The sequence below is a fragment of the Triturus cristatus genome, chromosome 4_2 (assembly GCF_964204655.1).
Source record: "Triturus cristatus chromosome 4_2, aTriCri1.1, whole genome shotgun sequence".
Classification (NCBI taxonomy): Eukaryota; Metazoa; Chordata; class Amphibia; order Caudata; family Salamandridae; genus Triturus; species Triturus cristatus.
The window spans coordinates 501733127-501759588 of record NC_140586.1 but is presented as its reverse complement, the minus strand read 5'-3'; the positions used below and the strand labels follow the sequence as shown (position 1 = coordinate 501759588).

The 26462-nt window shown below is 42.8% G+C and overlaps 1 protein-coding gene across 1 annotated transcript in view; it reads right to left on the bottom strand.

The window, feature by feature from the left end:
- MCOLN2 (mucolipin TRP cation channel 2) overlaps positions 1 to 26087 on the bottom strand; it is a 320208-nt gene extending 294121 nt beyond the window's left edge. The window contains exon 1 of the mRNA XM_085602080.1: positions 25838 to 26087. Coding sequence (XP_085458206.1) covers positions 25838 to 25884 — 47 coding nt within the window. The 5' untranslated portion in view covers positions 25885 to 26087. The remainder of the gene's footprint in view (positions 1 to 25837) is intronic.
- Between the last annotated feature and the right edge of the window lie 375 nt (positions 26088 to 26462).

Below are 26462 nucleotides of genomic sequence, written 5' to 3'. Positions count from 1 at the left end.
TTGTAATCAATTCTCCAGAGCCGTTCCCGCCGTCTACACTCTACCATCAGTAGTTTAAGCTCCGGGCCATACCAAGGGGCACCCGGGGGACGCCTGTTCTGGGTAGCTGACTGGAGAGGGGCAACCTGGTTAATGGCATCCGCAATCCAGTTAGTAAACTAGGAGACGGCTGTATCATTATTAGCCTCCAAGGTAAGGGGGGAGTTACCCAATGCCTCAGTCAGGGATGATTGGGTAACCTTATTCCATCTCCTAAACAGGCTCTTGGTAGGTTTATGGGGATCGCTTCTTGCCCTTGATTTTAGCCCAATCTTAAAAAACACCGCCCTATGATCGGTCCATGGGAGGGGTTCAGCCCTGAGATATAGCAGGTCTGGGTGGCTAGAAAAAAGACCGTCCAGGGTGTGGCCCCCTTCGTGAGTTGGGGCTACAACCAGTTGATGTAGCCCATAAGCCTCCAAGCTGTCCAGAAGTCTAGTAGTATCAGAGTTATTTTCGGCCTCCAAATGGAAGTTAAAATCTCCAAGGATCGTGTAGGCCTCATACTCCGTACAGGACTCTAGATGAACTTGGAGAGCCTCCAGAAACGCGGCCCTAGGTCCGGGGGGCCTATAAATCAATAACCCATGGGAGACGTTTATATCTTTTAGGTATATACTGAATTGCATCGCTTCTGCATGCATGTTTTCAATGGCCCTGACCTGGACCTTGAGGTGGTCCTGGTAAATGATCGCTAGCCCCCCCCCCCTCTGCCCACCTTTCTATCAAGATAGTTTAATGCATAGCCAGGAGGCATGGCGATGTTCCAGTCTGGGCAGGAAGCCGCGCTGGTCCATGTTTCCGTAATAAAGGCCATATCAGGAGACTGGGAGGTCAGGAGCAATTTGAGTTCATATTTATGTTTGACCACAGAACGGGAGTTCAGGAGAATACAAACCAAGTGATTCTTAGAGCTCACCATTGATTCCTGGTCGGTAGTACGCCTCCGAGTCCCACAGGGGTCGATGTACTGTCCAGCACTTAACACCTTACACAAGGGGTGGGCAGTTCCTACGCCATGACTCCTGACCTCTCCAACAATGGAGAAACGGCATCCAGGACAGAGGTAGCTGTGTAAATCTTCTAGGTCTGAGACCGGGATACAGTGTATGGATTTCGCCACCTGCAACTCCAGCAACCTTGCTCGTGTGTATCGTAGGGGATTAGGGGGGGGGGGGCTGCCACTGGCACACTCCTGGCGCGGACAGGCGCAGACGGGCTTGCCTTTGGCGCGCCCGCTGTGCGCTTGCGCCAGCGTGCGTTATATAGCAGCCAGGAGGTTAGCGCTAAACCGCTAACCTCTACCGGAAGAATGGGGGCGGGCCCGCTCGCACGGACGGGCAGCGCACACCAAAGAAAGAGGCCGGGAGAAGTGCTCCTGGCTTTCAGAGAGTGAAGTAAAATGATTTTAAAACCAACGTTAGTCTTCTAAAAATATTCTGAGCTTAAAAACATAGAAAAGAACACAAGCCACCACACTAGTTAAAACGCTTACAAAATTTACAAATTTACAAAAAAATCACTGCGCCAAACCCTAATAAATTCACCCAGGCACTCTCCTTGCAGTATTCTAATCATTCAGTCAGTACCCAAGTACTCATCCAGTGACCCAGGCCTTAGTATATGGACTGCTTCAAACCCTTGTCCACGATGCATGCAGTCCTCTAACCACCTACACAATTGTCGTTCTCACCTTCAATTTCCTAGTCAGTATCCATACAGTCCAGCACTTGTGACTGCCTTTGCACTCCTCTAGTGACCCATTCAGTACCAAGTACTAATCCATTCCCTGTGCGAAAAGCCTAGCAGTTATAAATTCACCTAGGCACTCTCCTTGCTGTACTCTAATCATTTAGTCAGTACCCAAGTAGTCATGCAGTGAGCCAGGCCTTAGCACATGGACTGCTTCAAACGCCTATCCACTATGCATTCAGTCCTCTAACCACCTACACAGTTGTGTTTCACACCTTCTATTCTCTAGTTAGTATTCATACTCTTCTAGCAAACACCCTGTCACTCACCCAGTGTGTCTCCTTATAGTACTGTAATCATTTAGTCAGTTAGCATGTAGTCTTTTAGTGAGGTAGGCTTTAGGGCATGAACTGCTTCAAAGTAGTATGCACTATGCATGTAGTGTTTTAACGATCGTCACACTTGTGGTTCAGGGCTATAGTTTCATAGTCAGTTTTTATATAAAATGTGTTTGTACAGTAATGGAATAGTATAAATTTGAAAGTTATTAATATACATTTATTTGTGATTCTTTTTTTACAGATACAGAACAGGAGTGTTTCTCATCTCTTTGCACTCTTCTCGTGCAAGATTGTTTGGATGAAGGGTCCTTAGGTGTTTCATCATACTTGCTGTGCCGCATGAGTATTTTTTGTTAGGATCCCCTCGTAACAGAACTCTTTGAGCGAATGAAGAAGGTGGCATTGGTCTTTGTTTGCCCCTTGGAAAAAGTTAAAAATTTCTTCACCACTGAAGAAAAACGTTGTGGGCATGGTGCCTTCTGCAAAAAATGTTCCTCAGATTCAGTAAATATTTTAAAGCGGCAACATTTACAGTTTTTGTAAGTTAAACTTGTAAAATTTTGTTAGCTGTATACATTTTATATATCTGTGATTTGTTTCTTGTGGTATTTTGTTGAGAATACCATGTTGTTTTTTTTTAACAATCTTTCTGATTTTCCAGGTCTGTCGTCGACATCCGTGGTTCCCACAGGAGTGTTCCGCCTTGTTGTTTTGTATTATTGTTGTTACATTTTGTTTATTAGTTTATTGTTTATATTTATGTTAATAAAAAAATAAAGATTGAAAATAGTTTATCGTTTATATATTTATTATTATAAAAAATAAAGTTTGAAAAAAAAATTAATAATGTTTTGGGTTGTTCTCTTAACTGCTGTGTGACTCTTTCTTGTTCTTATTACTGTTATTTGAAGGAGTCCACCATGGTGTTAAATTTTGGGGCACTTATCACTGGAATACTGGTGATATCTGCAGTTTGCACCAACTTCTGAATAGTGTGTTAGATTTATCTCAACTTTACTTCCGTTAAAGTGCTGATAATGAAATGGAGAGTAGCCGTTCCCGTGCAAAAAGACACGAGGTGCACCTTTGTGATTTATTCTAAATACTAAAATCCTGTATTGTATTGCACTGAGGTATTGGCTGCACTTACAGTGTACACACAAAATCTATTAAGAAATCTCATTGTATTTATATTGATTGGGAATAGTGCGTCAGGTGCTGGATCTTGACGAGATACACTGCTCAGTTCGTATATTGTTGTGCACATGAAAAAAATCACATTACAACTTTCACACCAACTGCAATGTGATACAAATTCCGGCGATAAGACACGTTAGCACCAGGGATTTTACACCTGCTTTCTGCTGGTGTTAAGCAGGACAACTACCTGCACCATGAAAGGGAACACAGTCAAGAGCCACACCAGAACACCCACAGGTGCCATAGAGTCAATGAGCATGATACAGGAATACCCATGAGGGCCAGAAGACTCATCTCAACAACTCCAGGACCGCCAATGCCCCCCAAACCCACATCTTAGTAAGTGTGTCCCTGTGGCCATTGTCTTAGCATGATAGTCACAAGCCCTGCAACATCACATTGTGCTGTCACCTCAGCGTTGGCAGTGAGCCTGGATGTGTAGATACGTACGCATCCTCCCGCATGCACAACTGGCGTGTGCTGGTCTGTCGTTCACAGGTCAGTGCAGGGGTGTGCCTATCCGGCAAGGGGAACGGGGTGTCTCGGACATGTCCGTGTACAGGAAGTGCGGTAAGTGTATCTCTGTGTTCTGGTGTGGCCTGTTACAAGAGCCGCAGCAGTCGATGTTGTAAAGTGGCATGCACCACCTCCAAACGGCACTGTGATGTTGTAGTTGGAATGTAGCAGGACATGCACAAATAGGCATTACAATGGCGTGCCGTACGAGTGCACGAGATACAACAGCTCACCGTACAAAAGTGTGGGGGCTTGTGGGAGGGAGGAGCAGCCGTTGGGCAACATAACACACAGTGAACTCGACCATGTGCCACATGCTGGGCATCTCATCCATGATGACCACGGTCGCAGACATCCCATAACACCAACGACTGGCCTTTGTACACATCCTGTATGACTGCAGCGTGGTTTTCACTTCTATGCTCGTTCAGTGGTGTGATGTTGGCAGGTTGTGTGACTTATTATTATTATTATTTATTTTTATAGAGCGCGTAGTCACCCGTAAGTATCCCAGCGCTAAGATCAGTACAACTGGGGAGTCAGCGGAGGCAGGGAGGGAGGTCGGACTTGTGCTCCTTGTTGGTGTGTTTTATTTTGGCCATTGTTAGTCTATATGTGTGTTGTACTTAATTGTGCATGTGTGCCATTCTGCCCATCTCCCATCTCCCCCATCCCCCCCTCCCTGTTACTTCCTTTTCCTAGTGCTGTTGTGTCTATAATTTTGTTGCTGCACACATAAATACATGTAAAGAATAAATTAGACTAGTTCCTTGATTCTTTTAGGTTTCAAAACTTCTCTATTGGTTTATTTTTAATTTTCCATATGAACCGTTTTTTTAAATATTCAATAACACTTAGAAGTCAGAAGTGCAGTGTATTCTATCAACACACTTTCTAGAACATTCTACAATACGTGCAGGTTAAAAGTTCATCAATTTTTTTAAACTTTACGATGTATTGTTTTGTAACATTTTCTTGAACATTTAACGACACGTGCAGGTTAAAAGTTGACGATTGTTTTAAGTTTGAACAGTGCCTTCCAATTGCAAGTAGCAGGTGTGGTTGAGCTGAGCAAATTTTATCCTATGATATGTACTCCACGTTGAAACTGCTTTTTCTTAACCAATCACAAAGATGCTTTTCCACAAAACTAATGTGCACCCTACTTTTAAAAAAGAATGCTTTTCAGGATATCTTCAGAGATAAGTTATAGATAGGAATTAGCATTTAAAAAACCTTTGAAATTCACTGAAAAAACCATAGGTTTCATGCACGTTATAGTTAGGAATTGGCATTTAAAAAACCTTAGAAATTCACTGAAAAAACCATAGGTTTCAGGGGTGTTATAGTTAGCTGGACATTTCCCCTCGTACAAAACCCTAGAAATTCCCATGTTATATTTAGTTCAGCTAACTATAACTCGCGCCCCCGCAATGCACTGCTGATGACGTCACATATTACATCACTCATGACATGGTCAGTGACATCACTGATGACATCTCAGATGACATCACTGATGACGTCGTCCATGTGATCAGTGATGTCATCTGAGATGTCATCAGTGATGTCACTGACCAGGTCATGAGTGATGTAATATGTAACGTCATCAGCAGTGCATTGCGGGGGCGCGAGTTATAATTAGCTGAACTAACTATAACAGTCTTTGTATCCTACACTTCCAGCCTCGCAATTTCCATCGGTGGCAGATATGGAGACGCCATTAAAGTAGCAACGTCTCTCCATAAAAGTTTGGACTGCACATTGTCAGCATATTCCCTGTTCACTTTTAGAATGCGAGGTAGTATTATATAGATATATATATCTATATATCTATATATCTATATATATATTTTTTTTTTTTGCACACACCGCACACACATACTGAACGCCATGATGGGATCAAAAGTCTCAAGCAATGCACTTCAGGGTACACGACCCTAAAAACGCAGCATTAGGGTACACGACCCTACAACGCAGCTCTAGGGTACACAACCCTACAACTCAGTACCTTGGGTACACAACCCTACAACTCAGTACCTTGGGTACACAACCCTACTACACACACAAAATTGTTGCACATCTGACAGTACCATACGTCTCAGTCAACTGATGCTAGGGTACACGACCCTATGCCAGAGTACACAACTCTACAATCATTCAATAGAACGCATACCACACACCTCACAAAACCATGGGTAAAAACACTAGTTCCCCACACAAACATAGCATTATACACCCTGGCAAGAAAATAACGCACTCAGACAGAAAATAGTAAAAAAACACACATGGCATACAACAGCATACAATTTGGCAGCAAATTCATTATGAATAAAAAGAAATACAATGGCAGCAAATATGTCTTGAAAGAACAGGACTGTATCCAATAATGACACTTAAAGTCTCCAGTGAGCGATCTCTCATCTGAAGTTCTTTATGGAGACATTTCACAGTCACCGGTTTCACTAGCACAACAAGTAGCAGTCTCTCGTAGTAGGCCCTCTGTATACCCTCATCAAATAGCAATGCTGCCCACAAGCTTCCAGTTCCCGCTTATCACCTTGCAACTTCATTTCCGGACAAGGAGGAGCGGTAAAGCTGGACCCTCATGAAACATCCACCATCAGCGACAGGAGTGTGTGTTCCAGCTGTGTATGTGGAGCAGTCCAAATTTTATTTCTCAGCAATCACCGCAAAGAGAAGTGCACACCTTTACACTGATATGCAATCTAGTTATTGGCCCCCCAGCTGTCACCGCGGCAACAATACACACACGCTGAGCATGTTGCTAAGTGAGTGGGTCAGTGTTTCCAGAATTCCTAAGGAGGAGCAGTGACTACTATGGAAATTGTCACTCCCACGCATGCTCCAGCACATACATTATGTTTACAGGATGCACAGCAGCCCTCACAGGATCTCCATGGATATGTAGTCCACATCACATGATTGCCTCACAGCCCATTCAAATGCCTCACCCACAGTAGGGCTCCAGCACGCACATCTACGGAGACAACATTGATGACCATTCACTTCAGCGTGAGTCTTCCTCAACTCGCGTCTACACACAGGCCTTTTCATATGGCGCACTAACGGTAACAGAGAACACTCATTCCCAAAGTATAGAAATGCACACTCCAAATGCATCAGGGCCCCAATAAAACAAACGTTGCATCTTACCCGCACAAGGGTCAATATAGTCAGAATCACTTTCCAGGCACATGCCGTAAAAAAAACTGTGCAAGACTTGGTCAGGCTGCATAGCTAATTGAATTACACATTTTCCTTCAATGTCGGCACTGCCGTCACTCTTTTTGGATACTTTAAAAAGAGGCATGTCGAATTCCTTCAAAAACAAACGCTGCCGGTTAGAATGACATCGATGTTGCATATCACTATACACTGCAAGTTGACTCCCCTCCACGTTCATTGCACCTTGCAACTGCCAATTAACAGAATCAGTTCACGCAACAACAGATAGACTCCGGGGCTTGTCGGATAATATCACAGAAACATTGCCTTTTCCTTTAGAAATAAATGCTGCTTGTTCTCCTTGCTGACCCACCCAACTTCAAAGCAGCAAGTCAGAAGGCTCTATGCACACATGCAGCAACTCCTTGTGCCCCCACACGTATTTAAATCTGTTTTAGCATGTCAGGACAAACAAGCAAGGAGGCTTATTGGCATCAGTTCATCAAGTCCATTGATGTAACAAAGGTCAAACGCCCCAGCCTGCAGGCTGTCCAGATGAAAAGGGAAACTGGTTGTTTTGTCTTTTGTTTCTTGTTTTGTTCCAAAGCATCTTCCCATTCTCTATTTTGGTGTCTCATATTTTTGCTTCACTGTTCTCTCTTCGATGTATATCTTCTTTGGTCATTACATACTTCAATTCTTACTTCTTTGTACTTTTTTATTATCCATTTGATTCATTAATTTCTCTTTACCTCAGCATGCTGGATTCTCACTCTCTTATTCATTTGCTTACTTTGGCTAACTTATCCTACTGTGTGATGCAACTACTTATTCATCTCCTTTCTCTCTTCATGTGTTCTCTTTGCTGTCGGTTTAATGATTTGGACTTAGGTCTCATATTTTGTGCTCAATATTGCACACATAGCTTATGTCATTAAGATTGATTACGTGGAAAGTTAGGGGTTTAAATTCTCCCATCAAAAGGCAGAGAGTTTGATCTCATTTGGCTAAACTAAATGCTGACATTGTGTTCTTACAGGAAACGCACCTCTCGGATACAGAGTCCGCTAAATTAAAGAGGGGTTTGGTAGGAAATGTGTTCTTTTCTCAAGGGGATGGCAAACGCAATATGATGATGATATTGTGCCGTAAATCACTTCCAATTACATTGATATCACAAGAATCAGATACCTAGGGCAGATGGATAAATGTTAAATTGTTACTAAAGAATGTTCCAGTTTCTCTTCTTAATGTTTACGCCCCTACCTCTGGCGATACTACATTCTGGTCTACATTTGCAAAGCAAATTTCCCACTGCATAGAAGATAATTTTATATTAGCTGGAGATTGTAACCAATTTTTTGATCCGTTCACGGACAGAAACTCTAAATTCTCCTTTGTCCCCAATAAACCTCATAAAGCGTTTACTCATGCCATCCCTCAACATAAACTCCTTGATGCGTGGCGACTGTGTAACCCAACCACTAGAGAATATTCATTTTATTCTCCAACACATCAGTCTCAGTCAAGAATTGATTACATTTTTGTTTCTCACAATATCTCGCAATCCCTCACTAACGCAGAAATTGGCCCCATTTTGTTATCGGATCATGCCCCTGTCTCAGTCGGTCTTGACATTTTGCCTAAACTCACTGGTCCTCGAAGATGGTGTTTTAATAACACTCTTCTTTTAAATCCAGAGTTTACTGCTTCCTTAATTACCTTTTCTGATGAATATTTCATGATAAATAATACAGAGTCTTTACCTTTTTCAACTATTTGGGATGCTTTTAATGCCTCAGCAAGAGATTTTATTATTAATTTTGTAGCTAAAAACGAAAAATTGCGCGTGGACATACCAGTAAATTGTTAGAAAGCATCAAGAAACTGGAGCATTCTTATTACACTTCCCATTCAAAAGAATCTCTAACTGCGCTTATAAATGCAAAACTGCAATTCAAAAAAAAAAAATGACGCCTCATTGTATTTACTACAATCTAGCGCAAAATTCTATGGAGGGAAGAATAAAGCTGGGAAAATACCAGCCAATTATTTAAAAGTCCGACAGAATAAGTTGAATATTGAATCTATTTTGGACGGAAACTCTGTTTTAAAGTTTAAGGACACTGAAATTTTAAACGAATTTTCTCTCTTCTACAAATCGTTGTACACATCTGAAACACAACCCACGGAACACTCCCTGTCTTCTTTCTTCTGTACCATCCAGAAACCACAACACAATATCCCTGATTTGACCCCCTTAGATTTAGACACATCACAGCAAGAACTCTAGAAGGCGCTTCACAGCCTTAAAAAGGACAAGACACCAGGCCCAGATGGTTTCACTGACGAATTTTACACACACTTTTCCAAACGTTTAATTCCCAAATTACATTTGCTAATAAATCACTTTTGCTCACTGGACAGGTCCTCCGGCTCCTTCTCAGAAGCACATATCTGCCTCATCCCCAAAGGCGGCAAAGATTCTTCACACTGTAAAAATTATAGGAATATATCTCTAGTCAATATTGATTATAAAACATTTTCCAAGGCATTAGCCATACGTTTAGACTCCTTTTTACCAAATTTGCTGGACAGAGAACAATCTGGATTTGTTAAGGGGCGCTTCATAACAGATCACACTACTTTTATTTAACGTCCTTTCTAAATCTATCCATCTAAAACATCCCCTTGTAGCAATTGCTTTGGACGCTGAAAAAGCATTTGATAGAGTGGAATGGACTTATTGGTTTTATGCCCTCAGATGGTATGGCTTTGGCCCCAAATTTGTATCATTGATTTCTCTCCTCTACTCCAACCCACGCGCAGCAGTTAGCGCTAATGGTTTGATTTCCTCATTTTTTGTTTTGGGTAGAGGAGTCCGTCAAGGTTGTCCTCTTTCTCCTTTCTTATTTAATTTGGCACTGGAACCTTTTCTTTCCAAATTGCGTCAAAAATACATGCTTACATGGTTTCCAAATGTCACTTATTCACATTAAACTTGCAGTTTACGCCGATGATATTTTACTTCTCATGTCACGGCCAGCTGACTATTCCTGCCTACCTAGTGGAAGTACGCTCATTCTCTCATTTCTGGTTATAAATTGAATAACGACAAATGTGACATTTTGCCCTTAACCAAATATACCTTTAACCCCTTCAGCGCGGCGCAGATTACCGCGCCGTGCTGAAGGTTCCGTGCGCAGGCGGGGCCGTGACGGAGCGGTTCCGTCATGCGCACAACGCGACCGACGCGCATGACGGAACCGCTCCGTCACACGCATCGAAGGGGTTAAATCTGACTTTAGCGCTTCTAATTTCACTAAGAGTCCCCAACACATTAAATATTTAGGCCTATACTTTACGTCTTCAATCTCGGACACAGTCTCTTTGTGCATGAATAAATGCATACAAAAAGTCTCAGAATTAACTTCTAAATGGCACCCTCTCTGCTTATCTTGGTGGGGCGTTTGGACACCATAAAAATGATGCTATCACCTATAATTGTGTATACTATTTCCAATATACCAGTCCTTATATCCAATAAATGGTTCAAGAAGATTAACTCCATTCTCTCCTCCTCCTTATGGCAACACAAGAAACCCCGTATGTCCATATTAAGTTTATCAAGCCCTAAAACAGAGGGTGGAGTCAACTTTCCCAATTTTCACATTTACCATAAGACTTTCCTCTTGCGCCAAGCCTCTCACTGGTTGCTTGTTGCCAACAGATAATGAACATCTATGGACCTCAGTGGAGCGTCTTTTCTTGTTCCCCTTCTCTTTTTCAGAATATCTATTCTTCTCGCGCAAATCACAGTCCCTTTCTACTCCTATAATTAAATTAACTTCCTAACTTTTGGAGGCATCTCCTACTCCAACTCCTATTACCACAGACCTATTTCTCAACTCAACAATCTGGTACAATAAAAACCTGCTCATTAAACATAAACCCATCTGTTGGAAAACGTGGAAACAAAAGGGTCTTCTTTGGATACATCAACTGTTCTCACACTCTGACTTCTTATCTTTCGCTTCGCTCAGTCAATTATAACATTTACCAAATTAATTTAATAATAAATATTCTCTTCTCAAGAAGACAGTGATGGACACTTACTCTCAATTGCTTACTTCCCAGATTCACCCCACAGGGTTGAACACTTCCTCACAGACTCATACTCTTTTACAAAATTCCCCCAGAGCCTCTACTTTATATCGCCATCTATATGACATTACAACAATTAAACAGAAATCAAAAACAGAGTTAGCTTGGGAACAGGATTTTGAGACATCATGGCCATCGTCATTATGGATGAATCTCTGGACTAAAATCCGTAAATCTTCAAGGGCAGCCAATACAACGCAAACATCGTTTTTTTGTTTATAACCGACTTTGGCTCACACCGAAAGTTTTAAGTAAAAAATTCACGGCAGTCCCGGATATTTGTTGGACATGCTCCGCTCCAAACGCGGACTTCTTTCATATGTTATTCTCATGCACACATGTACACACTTTCTGGGAACAAGTCTGGACCCAAATTAATCTAATTTTTTGCAACTAAATTTCCTTTCTCTTTTGTTCACGTTTTTCTAGGAAGTTTATCACCCATTTGGGATAATGTTACCAAAATTATTGATTTGCTATTAGCGGTTGCTTTTCAACAAATTTCCATAAATTGGAAAGACTTTACAAAAATTTCTCACAAGGCCTGGCGGTACATGATATGCCATAATCACCGGCTGGACACTTCCTTTGTATTCCCTATACAAATGACAACAAAACGCTTAGATTTATGGTCACCTGTTACAATGTATATTGAAGCTAGTGCCAAACGATGTTCCCAACTCCAACCAGCTCAGCAAAACGTTCGTAAACCTCCTTGAATACCCTAACTGTTCCTAATCTTTATTCAGTATAATGTTATTCACGTTTCGCATATTTAGTTTTGTTCTCTCCTTTTATTAATAAGTCCGAATTGTGTATGATTTTTTACTACAGTTAATTTGTATTGTAATGACATGATTTTGACATTGTTTATTCTGGAGTGACACCCCTTTTCTTATAATAAAATTCTTTTGAACTTAAAAAAAAAAGGTGGTAAACTGGTGGGGCTGCCAGGGTATTTCTCTTCCTTCAAGCTTCTTTACTTCAGTTCCTTCAGAAAGTTCAGATTTACTTCAATTTCCCACAACACGTAGGTTTGCATGCTAGTTGCCATTGTTGTAACGGAAATAAATTCTGGTGGCCATAGAGTAGGTTATATGAAGAAGGTTTATAAGACTTAGCTACAGATTATTAAGATGGTAAGTTCCAAGTAAATAGCTGGTAAGTACATAATAGCCCCACCAAGAGCAGTCTCCTTGCTGCTCGGCCCACACACTCCACCTCACCAGACACTCAGGCATTCCACTACATCACCAAGCACTCCAGCACTCATCCTGTCTGAGCAGCCGGGAGGGTTTTACTAAGAAAAGGGTGCATAACAACGACTCAAGTCACAACAGAAACCCAGTTCATTAAAGAGAAACATTCTTCCGAAATTGAGGATATATCTTGAATACCATTTAAAGAAACTAGCAATAACAGTAGGTTATCGCTTTCCTTGGTAAGGTGTATGTAGTGGTTTGGTTTTGCGATATTTGCTTTATAGAATTGGATAGTTAACATGTCAATACCTGCCTTAAATAAGTTATGTATTAATTGTAAAACAAAAACGAAAAAGGACATTTTAGGAGAGTGTGTCAGGATTTCAGTAAAGGAGCACATTTTGTGATGGTTATAGACTAAGAGACTACCTAAATGGGACGTTGTGTTATATTTGGGTGATGGGGTGAGAGCTAGAAAGAAATGAAAGATGTTACTTTGCTGCGTTGTGTTAGATTGTGAAGTGGCAAAGACCACTGTGGACTTGTGGGCATGGTGCAACATTATTGCTAATGACTGTTTTTAACAAGCTATGGGGTTGCATGAAATGGATGCACGCCGTCTCTCACTCGCACACACTCGCCGTCTGGCTTTTCAGGTCAGTATGGAGGGATACCTCTGGACTGATCGGTACTTTAAGGGGAAGAGCACCAATGGCGAGGTTAATGTTGCAAAGAAGGGCAAGACTATTTCGCAATGGCCACACCAAAAAGGAATCAGGTAAGGCCCAATCCCATGTCTCTCATATGCATAGGTGGTAAAGATCTGCATGGAATTCAGGTGTACCTTGTTTATGAACACTAAGGTTTAGAAACGGAATTTAAAAACACCAAGTTGTGCCAGTACAGATGAGAAATGCTCTTTTGACTTCATGGGAAAAGCTGAAAGAAACACTGAATTGGTTATCTGCAAGGGACATCACTAAATGAATTTTAAAAAATTGTTTATCGCCCGTATATATTTCATTAAAGTGCTCAAGTAACTCTCCCCTGCCACACAATTCCAATGGGGCAGCCTATACTTGCAGGAGCTTTCAGTGTGCCTTCTTCATTCACTTATCTGCTTTAGCGTCATTTAAATTTTTATTTCACCTATCGCAGCACATTTTACCCCATTTCAGGAATCTACTTACTTGATTGTGAGTGAACACATTCCGCTCTTGTACAGGATGCACAACCACACAAGAAGTGGGCCTACCTCTTCAGTGCCCAGATCTCGAGTAAAGTGAGATTTTACTAAATATACGTGTTGAGTGGGTTTTGTACAATGCGCGTTTTCATACAATGCGTGCCTTCCCACAAAAAAATTTCACAAACAAATTGGACATTTGCAAAGCCAAATGGTCAGGAGCCAACGCCAGGCCAATTAACTTTGACAATGCTTGCTTGGGTTGCCAGGGGTGAGCCCTGGCAAGCTCTAGACCACTTAAAACCCTAGTATAAATATCGAAAATACTGTTACAAAAATAATAATAAAGAGCAGCAGAAAAAGTCGTTATGTTTTTTTTTTTTTCATACAGACTGCTAACTCACGAATCCCAGAATGATGCCCCATGGAGCGGTTACACAAAAGAGATTGTAGCATTTAGTTAGTGCATTAACAACACTCTGTACGAAACAAGAGTTGCAAAACTACTCTGTATAGCTCATATGTCAACTTTCTCAAACTGCAATGGTGGTTCCCTTTTAGGTCTCACCTAGCGACGCAGCGCATGCGCTACCCACCTTGGCGAGATCTATAGTCGTCGGTTTCTTGACCGAAGGGAGACAAGAGATGTGCATGCGTACGGGTCATGTGTATGCGTGCACATCTCCTGTCCCGTACGGGTCATGTGTACGCATTCACATCTCCTGTCCCTCCCTGTCTCCTGCTCGCTGTGCCTGCACGACAGGAGAAGTGAACGATTGTTAACTCATGTCACCGCCTAACACTAAAGTTAAATTTGTATCCCAAAACGCTTTGCAGGTCTATTCTGCCAACTGGGAGAAATAACTCTACAAAACCCAAAGTGCTATTGGCTAAAAATTAGGCTTTAGCTGAGCATAACATTACAATGTAGGAATGGCCCATGTCATTAGGAATACTTGGGGGTGGGGGGGTAGATTGTTTCTCAGCTTCCGTGGCCCTAGTTTTTCGCAAGGAAATGAAATGGGGAAATTTTGGCAATTCATCTCCCTATAATCGTACAGTCTGGCAAGCGTGCTAGCTCCAATCCAAGTAGAACCTAGACGTGTAGCGAGGCCTCTAATAATTTAAGCGCTAAACCACGTTGTTGTTAAAAGCCTCGTACAAGCATTTGTTTCCCAAATTGCGTGTGATCACAGACTTGTGGGAACTCGGAGAGTTCACTCGCGTGACAAGGCCAGGGGTGTGCCAAACCCCATCCTGGGCGATGTGTTTAGGTGGATTTGCGACGTGTGGCTCCTTAGCTGAGGTAACACGCATCTGTCTGCTAACTTTCTCTGCCGTGTCTGACTGGCCCCACTAGCTTGTCGCCATCCTGGCAGAAGTTCACCTTCTACCATACAGTCTGCGTGTCTGAGGTTATGGCCTTTGATCTCATCTGAGGGTAGTACCATGTTAATTGTTCGGCAGAGGGGTCTCCTAGAAATGGTAATTTTTTTTATTTTTATTTTTTTTACAGACCTCATGCTCTCCCTTGGTTATTGCATATAAAAATGTCAAGGCGAGCTTATTTAAGTTAAATGACTGGAAGTGCTTCCCCTTACCTAGGTGTGTGTGGATATGGAGGTCAGTCTTCCCTGGGTTACCACCAATGTAACAGGCCAGTGCCATAACGTCAACCAGGGCATCTAGGGTAAATTAAATCTAGCGCGTGGGAAGAGCACCTCACCTCAGGGAGGAAACCGATAGGCAGGTTTTTGCATTCTGTGGCAACGAAATAAAGTGATAATTGTCTCAGTGGCTTTGATATGATCAGTTTTAAGATTACACCCAGCAATTTACAAAGCACATTAAAACAAACGCATGCAAAGCCGCCAATGCGCCTCCCAGCTCTGGCTATTTAGCCAACAAAAATGTGCATGCTCATTTTTTTTAGGACATAGCTATAATGTTAAAATGAAACTGCGAATCCCACAATGCAAAGTGATCTTGGCTTAAACACGAGGCTTGGCAGAAGGTGTTATGCACTCTCTGCTATGATAAAATTCCATCCATTTCAAACAACTGATTCTTCTGTTGCAGCCAAATGCAATCAATATAACTGGATCTTCACTAATATTATTAGATAGACTTTTCTAGAGTGGGCAGGTGGTTTCATGTCACCTCACGCCCCGGATTATTTATTATTGTCAGAGGATTTTGTTCAATCAACTCACTTAAGGGTAACCAAGACTGCAAGCCGCAGAATGCACTGTTTTTTTTAAATGAAAACCAGGACTGGAAATCTAGTTTGACAGCTGGGTCTGGTGACTCCTGTGGACTAATGCATCCACTGCAGGAATCGGTGTTTGATTGCATAGTCCAAGATTCAAATCCAGGTCAACCCACTCAGCGTTTCTCCTCTACAGGTTGATAAAACGATTACTGTTAGGTAACAACAAACATCTGTTATTTCAGTCAGTGCCAAGAAACTCCTCACTGTATTCCATCATTTATTCATGCACGGAAGTGGAAAACTTGGGAGCTCTGGTTGGTAATGACTGGCATAAGATAAAGACTATTTTATGTTACATTTTGCTGTGACGAAGGGCCCGATATATATCTCTCAAACCAACCAAAGTCTGCCTGCTGAGGAGAGAGCCCACTACAGGTAAGTCCAGTGCCAACAGTACTTTATTGCAAAATACAACGAGGAGACTGCCCAGCATCACAGAAAATCACAGCCGTGTCGGTGTTGCAGTGTTCAAAATAAGACCCCAGTGCCTCAGCAGGCAGACTTTGGTTGGTTTGATGTTTTGCAGCTTTTGCCTGAGCTCTGTGCTTTCAGCATGCCAGCAGCGACGCCAACCGACGTCGCTGCATTTGGGACAGGAGCCGGTTTTTGCAAAAATCACACTGCAGCGGGGACCCAAGCCCTGCACTACAAATCCACTGGGATCTTATTTTGAACACTGCAACACCGACACGTTGCATTGATGGAGGTGAAGCCACCCAAACTGAGAAATTTAGAAATGCCCCCTGGCACAGCAAGCATTTCTAGCATTGACAGGACCCGCAGTCACGGCAGTTCCTGCCAATGTGTTGTAAGTTTGATGGACGGCTCAGTCAACATGATGGAGCCCTATAGCAAACTTGCAAATGATTTTTGTTTTCAAAAAGAAAATCCCGTAGCACAATTTACTGTTTGAAGGTCAATAGAACTATGCTCCACTCACCATGGGAGTTTCCTCCTATGCCAGGAGTGGCACTGACCACTTTTCAGTGCTCCTTTCCACCAGAACCATAATGAAAGTTCACTTGCCACATGACCTTTATTTCACATATTAACAAAAAAATGGACTATACTGAAGGCAACGCTGCTTTCATTATAAACTGACTTTCGCTTCTAACCTTTGTCTGACTTTAATGTGTTAAGGCCGTGTCTGCATGCAGTGGTAGATTAAACACAGGCCTTTTGGCTTTGCCAGTGCTTGCTCTTCTCTTTGCACAAACCCCTCTATTATCGGCGTAACCATACCGGTGTTGAGGGTCCCCACTTCCCACAGAGAAAAGGCCTCCTGTGCTGCTCCAGCCCCTTCCTGCTGGGAGCGGCAGTCTGTTGACATGACTACCCCCCGTCCCAACCACCTCACCCCCCTCCCTAAATCCGTGCTCTCGCAGGCCTACATCATCAGCCTTTCTGGCAGAAGGTACAGGTTAATGTTAATGTCACGTTTATACGCCTCTGTGATTACAGTCTGGGTGACTGAAGTTAATGCAAATGAGGCCTTTGATCTCCTCTGAGGGAAGTACCTTGTGAACTGCATTTCAGATGCTTGCTTTTCATTTTAGTTACCGATCAGAGTTGGAGAGGTAACTAAAGAAACAAGCATTGAAAATGCAATAGGTCTCGCCTTTGATTAAGTTAAAGCCATTTGCTTTGCTAATGGTATTGTATAGCAAAGCAAATGGCTTCAAGTTAATGAAAGGCGAGACCTATTGTATTTTTAATGCTTGTTTCAACAGCTGTTGTGTGGTTGACCAAGCACTGGGTTATGGGAGTGTCTGGAGTAAAATAGACCATGTGACTATATTAACTGAAGTAGTATGCATCAAGTAAACCACAGAAAAAAATCATGACTCTGCTACAAAACCTAGAGTAATCACAAAGGATTTTTAAATTGATCTCCTATTCACTGAAAATCAATGTCATTCTCGGTTTATGTACGCTCACACTTCAGAGTACAAATTTCTCCACAATAACAGTTTTGGACTTGATGGAACCTCCTGATAGACTGACAGCTTACTCAGAGGATGACAATTTTAAAATAAGTATATTTGTGAACGGCATCAGCCTCAAACGCCACAATCTCTGAGGGCCCAATTGGAATACAGCAACATTTTTCACCAATCCCCAGCTAAGAGTTGCAAGAGGTAACTAGTTCCAAGGGTTTGAAGTCATTATGGACGTCAATTCACCAAAAGGTTAGTGGTATCAGAGGAGAAATCGCATGCACGGTGACACTGCCCAAGTTTAACCCCTCAATGACTCCCCGTTTGCTACGGACGAGCCCAGCCAGCTCTCAGCCTCACTTACTTCCTGTTTCTGCCCGTGCCTGCATGGCCCCTGAGGCCAGGTATAGCAACTAGAGTATCAGGGATACCGAACGTGTGCGCCAGTGGTAGTAGGAACTACCCCTGGCTGCCCGCGACGGACATCCTCGTAAGTAGCTACTAGATATACAGGTACATCCCAGTGTTCTAGACACAGGTGAAGCTTGTGGTCTTCTCCGAGCGCTTCTGACCAGGCTTGAATGTGCGGCGGCGAGGTGGTGCAAGATGGAGCATCGTTGCACTGACCGCGGTAACAGCTAACCTACAACGCTTCATCTATTCACAAATATCCTTTATTCACTTTGTCAGCCTTGGCCATTAAAATCATTGAATAAAGGCAAATATATTTACTGTAGTGAAAGAGATACACAAATAAACCCTACCATTTTCTTAGAAACCTGATTTTTAGAATCTATCAGCATGAAGCGTTAGTTACAAAATACTCCTTGTGCTTCAAAATAACTCTAAACTTAGTTTAAGTTTTCGATTTCTTTCCATGCAAAGTGCATGAAGGACTTGTTTGCAAAACAGTAGCGCTCTTTGAGGCCGCTGCCCTGGGGCTCATTGCCAAAACATATTTTACTGGATCCAAAGGTCTGTGTGGTCGAGCTTCTATTAAGATGTTGAAATCACTCCGCAAAAGGAAGTTACTGGGAACTTTCTGATGTCTAAACAGTCAGTGCTTTCACCGACTCCATGTTTATGAACTCGCTACCAGGGAGGGAGGGGGAAGGCGGAAAGGAGGTTACTTGACTAACGCGGAGGCAGAGTTGTTAAAGGATGGGGGTGCAACTACTCAAAGCAGACTTCCAGGAGAGTCACTGTCTCTAAAAATAACTGCCTTTATCTATTTCCAAATGTGTCTGGGGTCAATCCCGCTCTGTCTCATTTGAAAAAGCATTTTGTGTATATATAGATATACATACATAGATATACACACACACACCTTTTTTAAGCAGAAGCGCTTTCCAAGTTGAAGTTTTTGTCCCATGCTTATCATAGCAAAAGCACATTTCAAGTCCCAAAAACATAGGGGCGATAGGGTAAAGAACTAAGACGTGCTCGTGATGTCAGTTTGATACAAGGGGCCACCTACAGGCTGTCTATCTAGTGGTTGTGTCATGTTCGCATCACAGACACTTTACAATCGCCACAAACAAAGCTAGCTAGCATCAAGTGCAGAGGGTGCTTTCAACCATTTCTGATTTTTCTGCCAACAGCACTAACTGTTCTGGGACTAGTAGTGTAACTTCTTTCATTGTGAGTCGTAGAGTCCACAAGGCCCAGCGTGCATCATGTTCTTGAGTTTATAACCAGGACTGGCTGAAAGCTGCCCACGACTTGGTAACAGCTGCCAGCCACGATTCAACTGAAAGTGTCTGCTGTATAAATCCCACCTCTGTACAGCGTGGAGGTCGAATTGTGTCTTCTCACACCTCGCCCCACCCTCATCCTTGGTACTGTATATCAGGCATGCGGTGACTCCAAACATCATACTGTTCTATGAAAGACACCACCTGTTCAGTGGGGCCCTGCTACAACAAGAATGTTATCTTTAAAGTATTCTATTACACCCCGAAATATACGTTAGAAAGCTGGGTGTTCCAAATAAGCCTGTGTCTGGTACTGTACGTCGCTGCAGACCTCAGTCCAGTGATACCAGTGCGCCAGTTACCATGGTTTAGAAGGCCTGCGTGCAAAAGCGATGCAACATCTAATGTCTTAAAATAGAACGCCCTGGCAGAGCGGAAACAAAATGTCTGGTAGTCCTGTTAAGTCCGTTTTTTCGTCTGAACAATTAGGTTTCTAGAAATTACCGCATGCGTTATGATAATACTGCACGCCTTCTACAAAGGCCTCTAGCTGCTGGAGGTAAAATGTGGGAATGGTATGAAAGGAACACCATTCTTGGTCTTATTTCCCAATTTCCCTGTCCATATTCTAGAAAAGTTGAAAGTGGCTGTGCAAAGGCAGTGGCTAATTTGTAAAACAAGCATTTGCAATGCAATCGTTCTCGCCTTTGGCACCTTATGAGTGTTTAAACAGCTATTTTCTGTGCGAATGTGTTTGAATAAATGAATAATAATAAAATATACATTGGCGATTCTTATGGTGAATGGCCAGCGTCAGTCGGATAATAATCAGCCCAATCCATGCATTCAATCAGCGAAAAATCAAGAGAAAAAGACAAATCCAGGAGGAATGACAAACAAATACCATGGGCCTCTCTGTGTGGTGCTTAAAAAGCGCTCTAATCACATATAACCAGACCAAACGGTACTGTTCTGTCCCAATGTTCGATGCAGACGGGGAAAGGGAAGAAATTCTATTATCGACAGCAATGGCATCTGGAGAAGGGGCCTCCCATTTAAACTTGTTCATCTCTGGAGCCAATTGCAGAAAGCAGACATTTGTTTAAATGCAAACATAACGCCCCCAATACAGAAGGTGCATCCATCAATTCTATCCACAGTACATCACAGTATTAGATGGGAACAGAGAAACGGACGACATGTTATTACCAACACCAATAGTATCGAAACTAAGGGTGCCGCCCCACTTCAGCATGCGAGTCTCGAACTCTGTTAATGGGAACATAACGCCCCTGATAAGGAGGGGCTGAACATGTATGGCCCTCCATAGCAATATCCCAGTGTTAGATGCGAGCAGAGAAAGGGGTTAACATTGTAATGGTGTTTGTTACTTTTACATTAGTGCAGGGGACTTATAAGAACTTATTGCTCCGTTCAAAAATGTTTATTGTCTTGTGTACTAGCGCTAGACTTCAAAGGTTTCTGGGAAAGATTGAAACAAAACGTGGGCCCCAAAGTGTATTATCTTCTCTAAAGAAGCACTTGGGGAAGTAGGAATTGGGCAGAGTCAATGTAGAACCAGATGGGCAAAGCTGCACATCTTGACAGCTCCTATGTTCCCCTTTTACAGTCGAGAGGCCCTGTGGATGAAGGGGAGCTGGTCCCATCACACCTCTACTGTTCAATTCGCTCTGCCCCAATAGAGAGGTTGTGTGGATGGAGGGGAGAAAACCACCTTCACGTCTCCACAAGTCTCTGTTCTGCCCCAGTAGAACAGTGCTGAGATTGAAGGCTGCAGGCACACCTCCACTGGTCTCTTGGCTGCTATGCCTCAGAAGAGAGGCCCTGTGGGCGACGAAGTGCTTGATCCCTTCACACTTCCACGGTTCACCTTAGGGCAGTCACAACAGCTGACACTCGCGGACTCCGAGTGCGGCTGCAGCACCGGGCAAATCTCAGGAGAGTGTTAGGCTGAGGCTGCAGCAGTGCACACAAAATAAATTAAGGTCTGACTAAAGGTGTGGCGGCTGCCCAGTCCGCCGCAGCACCAGGCAAGCCGCGCCTTAGGAGAGCAGATGAGGCAGGCGCAGCACAGCCCGCCGCAGCACCGGGCAAGCCATGCCTCAGGAGAACAGCAGAGAGGCTGAGGTAGACACTGCCCAGCCTGCCACAGCAACGGGCAAGCCGCACCTCAGGAGAGCAGCGGAGAGACTGAGGCAGGCAATGCACAGTCCGCCGCAGCAACGGGCAAGCCATGCCTTAAGAGAGGAGAGGAAGAAGCAGGCGCTGCACACTCTACTTCACAGTGACACTTACTGGTTTGTGCAAGTGTGATTAACGGGCCGGCCAGGCGCGATGGCAGACGTCCACCTGGCCAACCAGTGCACGGTTCTGTGCACAGCCTGACTACACTGCAAGCCCAGTTGAGACACCACTCCGGCAGTGCTCGGTTCATGGGTAGCAGTGGGTTCAAAAAATGGTAGTACCAACATACCAGCAGCAGTGGGAGCTCCTGGAGCGGTTTGAAGCTTGTTCACTGCAGCGGCCTGCGTATACGTGTGTCTATATATGACACCCGAGTCTCTCCTTGTTGTCTCATTTGGTAAAAATCAGACTGACTCTCTTGACGTCAGTGCTGATACGGCGTCGATGAATGGGTTACATTCGGAAACAAGATAAAGGCATGCAAGCAGCGTGCGCGTCACTGCTCGTTCCCATGGCAGTACTCCATGGGAGTTAACTTCTGAGAAAAGGTGGGACTTACACCAACTATTAGCCATTTGCAGGCTAACATTTTTGAATGACACAGAAAGGCCAATCCAAAGCAGTGGGAGGAGTCAGACCCCACAAAGTATATACAACAGATCGCCTGACAGCGCAAGCGCTGTCTAGGCTTGACCGAAAAAGTTAAGCGCTATGGCCCTTCTCAATAGGCCACTGATGTTGCACCACTAAACACCCTGCTAAAGCAGTTCTAAACCAACGATTAACCATCACACTCCTACAAGGGTGACAAAATCAGACTATTACAGGCAACCCAAAGCTATAAGAACGGTCTGGATGGCAGTTGCTCTGGATTGTTAATGTATATTGTATTATTAAACTCAAATTAGACAAACTGAGCCACCATGTGGTGACTGTCGTAGGTGCTGGTGTTGGAAGTGCTTCTGCCGAGCACCGGCTCAAATTTAGAACTGGGCAAAAGTAGTACTGCAACAGCCATCTCAGGCTTGGTTTACTGAACAAGTTATAAATTAGACATACGCATTCAATGTTGTATTTAGTACGCAATAGCATGACTCAGTACAAGAGTTATTCATTATTCAATTCTCCCTTCCTGTCCCGGGCCTTCCATCAAAGAGGAGGTGGACACTCCTCACCGAGTGAATGGCGTATGGAATGGGAGGGGGATGAGGTGGTAATGGCTTGATTTCCACCTCTTAACTATCAACGCAAAAGCAACTTGCCATCTGTCAAATGGCTCTACATTATATGGGCAACCTACAGTCTATGATTTTAATCCAACAGTACTAAACATAATGGGACATGTAGACCTGTACTGATAACGGAACAGATCAACAGAAGCTACAACTCCTGGCATGGTTTGTGCTGTCGGGTGAAATATAAATGGACAACTTAAAAAAGACAACATTTTAAAAGTTCTTTGAAAGTGTTGTTACTTAACCTGCATGCCAAAATTGTGCATGAATGAAACCATGTACTGAGCCCAAGAGTAGCAGGTGGAGGGGAAGAGATTAGTGTCAGACTGAGATTCTGATTGTAACGTGTTCGGTGTCATATACGAATATTGATTGCTGATTGTGCACTATTGTACTGAGGATGCATAGAATATGAGACTCATGATAATGCTATATTTTGATTCTGACGTATGTTTAATAAAAAAAAGACGTTTAAAGAAAAAAAGTGTAGCAGGTGGGCAGATAAGGGCTCTATGACAAGGTAAAGATGTAAGGTCGTGTACAGGTTTCTTGTCCCTCAAGGTAATGTGCTTTTTGTCAGAACTTCTCTTTACACTAAAATAATTGTAAAGTGAATACATATATAGAAGTAAAAAGTATCACAACTGGTGGACAATTTCATATAATAATCACTTTACAATGCATACCTATCAAAGAATCTAATATCAAGAAGGCTAATAAAACCTGACCCATCTGGGTCCATACTCCTGTCATTGCACATGTGGTGACTCAAAGAAATAGTTCCTACTCGTTAGACACATCCTTCATAAAGACCAGGGATCTAACCAAATCCTCTAAAACAGGAGTAACTCTAGCTTATAAAGCTTACATAAATATTTACATACAATTTATAATACATGGGATTCTGCAATCTCTGTATTAAAAAGCAGTCTCTAATTTCTTTATAAATCAGCAACTTCTGACACCCTGTCGCTGATTATAAAGAAAATTACATCAGAACTAAACTGTAATAATCTATTACAGTCAAGTTCTGACGTCAACGAAATACTACTTTTCTTTCTTCTTCTATGTTTTTCTAACTTACATTGTCAATCAGAAAGGAGCTAGAAATGTTAGAAACTTTCCACATGTTTCTACGCAATGTAAGCTACAGTTGCTTCTTTTCAAACTGAGTTGTATTAAACTGATTCTAGTATCTTTTTGCAACAAATATCTGACAGCTTTATGATGTGTTTAATTTTGCACCAGAGATTCTATTTTTATTCTTCATATTTTCAAACATGATCTCTCTTTTTTCAAATGAAAGAGCTATGCACCAAGGGTTGAAGAAGTTTGTGGGCAACAAGATGGTGTGACAATGTATTATATGGAGTGAATTACCTCTTGTCGTACACGATAAGGATGTTGCAAGTCAATTCAGAGTTCCATAACCTTAGAAAGGAACGTGGTGTTCAAGCTTTATATAGCGATAGAACTTCTCTGGGTCTTACAATAGCCTTAGAATGTGTGACAAGGAGGTTCTTTATCCCATAAATAATTGGAAACTTGTGATATACCCAGTCACCGATTGTAAAGAAATGACATCAGAACTGAACTGTAATAACTTATTACAGCTAAGTTATGATGTCACAATGCCTGCTGTCACAGCCAGCAGCAGAGGGGTAAGGTAGGTCAGTTCACTGAACATAATCAAAAAAGCTGTTTGAAGAATGAAAACAAAATCTTGCTTTTCTTCCTTCGGTTCTGTTTTTGTGGCTGTACAATGACAAGAAGAAAGGAGATATGTATGGCAACATGTTTATTTTTTGCACTCATTGTCGAAATATAGAAAGTTACAATTTTCTGAAATTTTATACTGTACCTTTTTTTATACAAAAAAAATAACTTGTATTAAACTGCTTCCAATGTGTTTTTGCTACAAATATCTGACCGCTTTTTTGATGTGTTCAATTTTGCGCTAGAGATTCCATTTTTATTCTTCACCCTTGAAAAAATGTTCTTGCTTTCATTTGAAACAGCTATATACCAAGTATTTAAGTGGTTTGTGATAAAGGCGATTGTGTGACCATGTATTATGAGGAATAAAGCACCCTCTCCTGCACATAAGGATATTGCAAGTTACCTCGGAGTTACATAACCTTTAAAGGAACTCCGCCTCATTCCTCTACAGGCCTCGAAAAATAATAACAAGTGTTACCAGACCTGCAAGTCTAGTGATTTGAATGATCTACTAGACCCAACTGTAATGCACTTGACCCATAAACTGGTTTCAAATAGCGTGATCCTAGGCAAATATGTTATTTTACAAAGCTGATTTTTTCTTCACTATTACATATCAGAACACCTTCAAATATGCGAGTTCACCATTTCAAAAAATTGTTTTGTTTGATTTAATAGTCTATAAATCTTCCATCCCTGTGTAGTCTCACTGAATCCTACTCAAGCTCACTTTCAATCTGATTTTATACACACAGGCTCCCGACACGCTGGTGGCGTGGGGCTATTTTTAAAACAACGTGGGATTTACATAAAGTCTAGTGGATTTTTTAAACGTCTCACGGTTCTAATGCTCATCGACATTAATCTGAAGCTAACGTTCCCTCTGTGGCACACCGAAGGTTGGGGGCGTAACGGTGGACTTGATAATTATTTATTCAAAATATTTTAGACGCAGGTCTGCTGTAAAGCAAGCTTTCGGAAGACAAACTTAATCAATCTATTCAGAAACGTTTTTTATATTGTGAGGTTCAAAATTGCTTCGTGGCTGGGGGTTTGTCTTTAGGTAAACAAAAATAGTTTGTTTGTTTTTACCGACTCCTTTCACATTTCCGTGGCATATCTGTTTCCAGCAACGAAAGCGGCCGCTGAGTCCTCAGCAGACTACACTTGCTCGATGACCCGCGAGGCTGCCCCCCCACCCCCCCTTGCCCCGTAGTAACCTTTGCCCAGTGGTCAGAGGGCGGCTTACCTCCCCTGGCAGCGGGTCTTGTTGAAGTACTTCAGGGAGATGTCCATGGCTGCTGGGTAGGAGGGAGGGCGGGCGGACACGGTGACGCGAAAGCCCGGTTACTTGCGGCACCTGGAGCTCGTCCGCGGCACTGCCTGCGGGGAGCACGGATCAGGTAAAGCCTCCCTCTAGGCGGTGAGGAACCCGGAGACTCTATCACGTGTTCGCCGGATCCCGGGCGGCATAGGGGCAGGAAGTGGGGAGGAGAGGCGGGAGGCTATGCGCATCGAGAGGTGTGCGAGGGTCGGACGGGATGAGAGGTGCAGAGGTTGGAGGGCGTCGAGTATTAGAGGTGTGAAAGGCTCATAATGAAAGGAAGGTGCAACTCGCTATCAATTCTTCTAATCACACTATTCAGGTTTTGAAAGGAGCGGCAGTATTTAGTTCTCCTCCGTGGAATTAATTACCTGTCTGCTATGTGTCCGTCCCTACCGGAGCACTTTTTTTTTCATTTTCACAGTTTCCATTGGGTTTCATTTTTTTTATCAAAAGAAAATAATCCTGAAAATGTTGCAAATTAGTACGCTCAGTCTAACCTTTCACATCAGACCCCCCCCCCCCCCCCCCCCTAGTTTGATGGAGAACA